We start from the raw sequence: 5,000 nt of genomic DNA, 5'->3' as shown, positions 1-5,000 counted from the left end.
TATGTGAAACTGCAAATGATATATGCAAATAAACTGCATACAGTGGCTCCAAAAAGTAAAGTGGCATCTGTAAACAAATTTTCATTTCTGACATAACTTACTGGCCTCAATGTGATTTTTAAATGTCTTTTAAAAACAATGTTTTATTTAAAATATAACAAACTTCTTTCTCTGAAATGTTTTGCTTTAAAAGTGTACTGCTGTTGTTTTAAAATAAATATTACTTGGTTTCATATGTTAAGTGTTATTTTAATATCATATATATAGTATTATAGTTTTTGTAAATGTTTTAAATTCAATTTTATTTTTATATTTTATTAGGTTTCTGTTCGTTTTTGTAATTTTCTTTTTGTGTCTCTATAGTTTTTTTTTTTTTATTAAGTTTTAGTTTATTAGTTTAAACTAAATTAATATGAGAACTGTCGCAATTCCATTCTGTAATTGAGTGTCCGAATACATTTTGGGGCCACTGTATTTCAGAAATTCACAAAGATTTATGCAACAAAATCAGAATACATGGTATTTGAGCAGTTGTTGAAAAAGTGGACTATGCCTTATATTTCATTGTCTTTTATGTCTTGTTTCACTGTACCACATTTCTGAGCTGTAGGTTTCTGTCTGCTCTGAATATGTTGTGTAAATTATGTGTTTATTGTACATGCTCGCTCACTCACACACTTTGTGTGGAATCAAAGATGCCTTAGTATTGTTGAAATCTGCTTAAATGGGCAAAGTTGGCAAATGAGTTTTACAAAGAATTTGCCACCTTTAACTTTAAAATAAGAGCAGCCAACCCAAATGTTGTTTTTAAACTGAGCTAATATTCCTCTAAGTCAGCAGAATCATGTTAAGGTTTATGAAAACACACTTTTGACTGTTTATATCATAAACTATGATACTAGAATTACAAGTAATTTGAGTACATAATACACATTACATAATCAGATTACTTTTTTAAGGTAAAGAGTAAAGTAACACATTTTAAATTTACAACTAAATATCTGAGTGACTTTTTCAAATAAGTAACGCCATACTTTTCCCCCCATTTAATGATCTCTACCTCTACTGTAAATGTGTATTTCCTTCAGCCTGAGGCTTATTCGTATCACTTTTGGAGTGCCTTTACATTTGCCAAAAATAGAACCTTTTTATGTTGTTGTTGTTGTTGTTGTTGTTAAAAAAACATACAAGCAAGCCAAGCTCAGGGAAAAAGTAATGTAAGGCATTACTTTCCATAATTAGTTACTTGTTTAGGGAATAACGCAATAATGTAATGCATTACTTTTAAAAGTAACTTTCCCCAACACTGATCATGACTGATTCTTATATCATTGAATAGAATGTCTTTGGTGTAAATGTGCCATAACCTGTAGAATCATGCTATGTTATTTAATTTGATGTCATGTGCATATTTTAGTCTTTTGGATCTTCCTCAAATGCACATTCTCTTTCCAAAGATAAATGGAGAAAAACACTAGCCTATAGAACACTGCCACTCATGTGAAACTATAATGTAAATCTACTAAAGACACACAGATAAAAACACGTTTTTTTAAATATAAATTTACAAAAAAACATGGTGATATTCACTAAGAATTATGTCCAAAATCGTCCAAAATGTGAGACCAGTGATCACATCCCATCAGCTTGTATTCTCCACATGTGATACGGAGAGATCGTCTCGATGTCCCATCACCAGGTGGCAGTATAACCACAGTAAGAGAAGCATGTGTTGTAGTGTTGATTTTGTGATATACAATCAATAAATATATTTTTACTGTTTTTGTACACGTTTCTGACTAATTAATGTGTAAACATTTTGTCTATTAGTAAAAAATATATAATGATGAAAGTTCTGTCATCATTTCCTCTCCCAAGACGTTGGTTTTGGTTCAGCTCTTTCAACATGGAGATTTTGGACAGAATGCTGGCATGTAGGCCCGTTTATATATGTGTAGGCCTATGGAAAATGCGGAATATAGTGAAATGTAACTGACATGGGGATGTCACGCAAGAAAATCACTACATTTAAACGGGTTTGTACTTGACTGGGCCTGCATGACAAGAGAATGTTTGTTTTTGGTGAACTATTCCTTTAATTAATAGACCTACGAAAATCTACACATTGAAGAAAACTTTTTATCCATAATGTAAAATGTGGAAGTTGATCTCAAAACACACCTCCCTTTCTAACAAACACATTAGTTCATTAAACATGCAGGGTATATATTAATGTTAAAAGGAGAGTTCACCCAATATGAAAAGACTGTTATCATTTAGCCTATACTCACCATGTCGTCCGAACCTTTGAGTTTTTTTATATTCTCGCATCGTTTTTGTCATTGACAGATCACACAACCAAAACATTCGTCCATCAAAAAGGTCATAAAGACATTGTAAAAGTAATCCATATGAATTGAGCGGTTTAATTCAAGTCTAGGAACATGATACCATATGAATGAACAGATTTAATTTAGGCTTTACATAGGTCTACACATAGAGCACAACAAATCTGGTAAGCTCAAACATAGGCCTATACTTTCCTGGGTATTCTAGAAATCAGGTTATGTGACATACCCTGATGTGTTTTTACTACTCAGATCAACAAGTTCACAATTTGTTTGTCAATTCCTCTCGAGTCTGTAATGGTGGGGGCCGTGGGGCTGATAGCCATGAATTATAGTCATTTCCTCTTAAACCTGGTCAGAGTTTGTGAACAGTTTGCTCAGAGGAAGGTGTGCCAGCATAGTGCACTTGTTGATCAGATTTGTAAAAACACATCAGGGGGGTATTCCAGAAAGCAGGTTGTGTGACATAGGCTAGTGTGTCAAAATGACCCGGCGCCCTAAAATGATACTTATTTGTCCAAATTTATTTGATTTAATTTTTATACCATTTTTGCAATTTTTGGGGAGATGTTTTATTTTATTTACCTTTAAATTACTAGATTTGATCATATAAATAAACAGTAGGCCTAGATGCTAATTTTGTAATTTATGCATATTCCTTTCATTCTTTCAACTTAAATTAAAAATAACTCACAATTTCATGCATACTTTTAATTCAGCTCAAAATATCTTACATTGGGTGTCTATGCCTCTGACATCTTGAGAAAAATAATAATAAATACATGATATTTCATGACTCCACCCACTATGTCCTTTTAGCTCTATGGAGCAAATGAGCAGTTCCGCTGGGTCCTAAAGTGAGTTTTTCATCCGAATGCATTCAGATACACATGTAGACATTATAAAATTATTTTCTGGTAAAGTTTTAGCATTTTAGTTTGAATTGTAAGCATTTTTAGGTTTTTCTATGTGTTCTGAAGCATTCCTCGCATTCCATTCCATTCATGTCAAGGATTTGTTACTTTTTTTTAAATTCCAACCATAAAACTCATAGAATCCATTACATTTTTGTGTGTGTGTATTCATGGTTTAGCTAAGTGCGACAAAATTACTAGGGTTTTGGACCCCTCCGATGAACACTTTTTTTTTTTAATCAAAAATATTTTCCGGGTCAAAATGACCCGAGGGAAGGATGAAGGAAGGGTAAGTAACCGGATAACCTGAACTTTTGGTTCCAAAAAAAGAGGTAACTTTCATGGTATGTAACTAAGTAGCCATATCAACCTGCATATCCTGTTTTTTGCATAGACATAAGGTTTTTTGAGGTTTTTCAACGCATGTGTGGGCAGGACAGATTGCGCATATTAGGCCTTATGCTATTAAAACAATGTAATGCTTATTTTATTATAATAGCTATATAATTCTAGTTATAGAAATATTTACTATGCTATAGGCCTAATGTTTTTTTATAATAAAAGACATATGATATGAAATTATATGATATATTATGATATATCTTACCTTTCAAGCAATGTGGAAGCAAAATGACAAAACAAAAAAACAAACTTATACAGCCATGTTATCTTTGCAAGCACAGTCTTTTTATTATATAGCCTAATAGCATCAAACAAACAATATAGTTCTTAATCACAGTGATTAAAGATTATTAAACGAAAAGACTGAAAAATGATTGCATAACCACCAAATAGGTGGCGATATGCACTAAGTAGCCTAAATCAACATTTAACAAAAGAAGAAGAAAGAAGCAGCTACTATGGCGCTCTTTTTTATTAGCGTCCGTTTCCATGGTGATTTGTCGATTTGTCGCTTTGTTGAGAGTGTCTGGTGTTGGAACCATCATACTTCGAGTAAGCAAGGTTTGATACACACAAAAGCAGTAAAGGATATAATCCACGCCAGAGAAGCGCAGCAGGGAACGGCGGCTGAAGGCGGCGATGACCAGCGGCTTCAGGTAAGAGGCGCGTCCTGCTGAGGTGCTTGACTTGCGAAGCGCCCTCATTGGGTCAAGCGTCACTGAGGCCTCGCATAGGCTGTGCTTTTCTGGCAGAGCAGCCAATAGGCGCGCGAGCTGGTCCGCCTAAGGCTGTATGCTGCAGAAATGCGTTTTACAATATTACAAAATTAAGGATTAATTTTTAGGCTTCATATCTCGTGAAACAAATCTTTCCCGTAGCGTCTTTCGACGCAGTACGAGAGAACTCTCGTAAGAGAACCATTGCTTTCTGGAATACATTGATGCTTTGTGCAACCAATCAGGTTGGTTTGGCTGGTAAGCAAGCTTGGTTAATCTTCTGTGTTTACCATATTTGATGAGATATTTGATTAAATTTACACTGAAACTATGAATTTCTCACAGGATTAAAATAACCAGAATACTCAGTAGTGGAAACACAGTGATATATGAAGACCAGAGAAGTTTCACTGATGCTAAACTCTGAAGTTCCACACAGACAACAACACATGAAATGGTCAGTTGAGTAAAGGCCCAGTTTAGACACACGTACAGCCATTTCCTCCACAGGGAAGTAAGCTTTGGATGCAAGAAGTGATGTAGCTTGTAGTCCCCCTGCACAGTGAAGGCCCAGATGAGAAAGCCCAGAATCTGCCCTGGATGAAGACCATGCCACCACG

The 5,000-nt window shown here is 34.6% G+C and overlaps 2 protein-coding genes across 2 annotated transcripts in view; one reads left to right on the top strand and one right to left on the bottom strand.

Annotated features, from left to right (window-relative positions):
• LOC306994832 (monocarboxylate transporter 13) overlaps positions 1–1,173 on the top strand; it is a gene marked incomplete at its 5' end in the record, with an annotated part of 10,442 nt that extends 9,269 nt beyond the window's left edge. The window contains one exon of the mRNA XM_079605736.1: positions 1–1,173. This exon is cut by the window's left edge and continues 610 nt beyond it.
• Positions 1,174–4,714: 3,541 nt separating this feature from the next.
• mboat4 (membrane bound O-acyltransferase domain containing 4) overlaps positions 4,715–5,000 on the bottom strand; it is a gene marked incomplete at its 5' end in the record, with an annotated part of 1,481 nt that continues 1,195 nt past the window's right edge. Inside the window, one exon of the mRNA XM_079607371.1 lies at positions 4,715–5,000. This exon is cut by the window's right edge and continues 653 nt beyond it. Coding sequence (XP_079463497.1) covers positions 4,720–5,000 — 281 coding nt within the window. The 3' untranslated portion in view covers positions 4,715–4,719.

The sequence above is a fragment of the Phoxinus phoxinus genome (assembly GCF_949152265.1).
Source record: "Phoxinus phoxinus genome assembly, chromosome: 3".
In the NCBI taxonomy this organism is placed as follows: Eukaryota; Metazoa; Chordata; class Actinopteri; order Cypriniformes; family Leuciscidae; genus Phoxinus; species Phoxinus phoxinus.
Note: the sequence above shows the minus strand (reverse complement) of the source record. Positions and strands in the feature narration are given on the sequence as shown.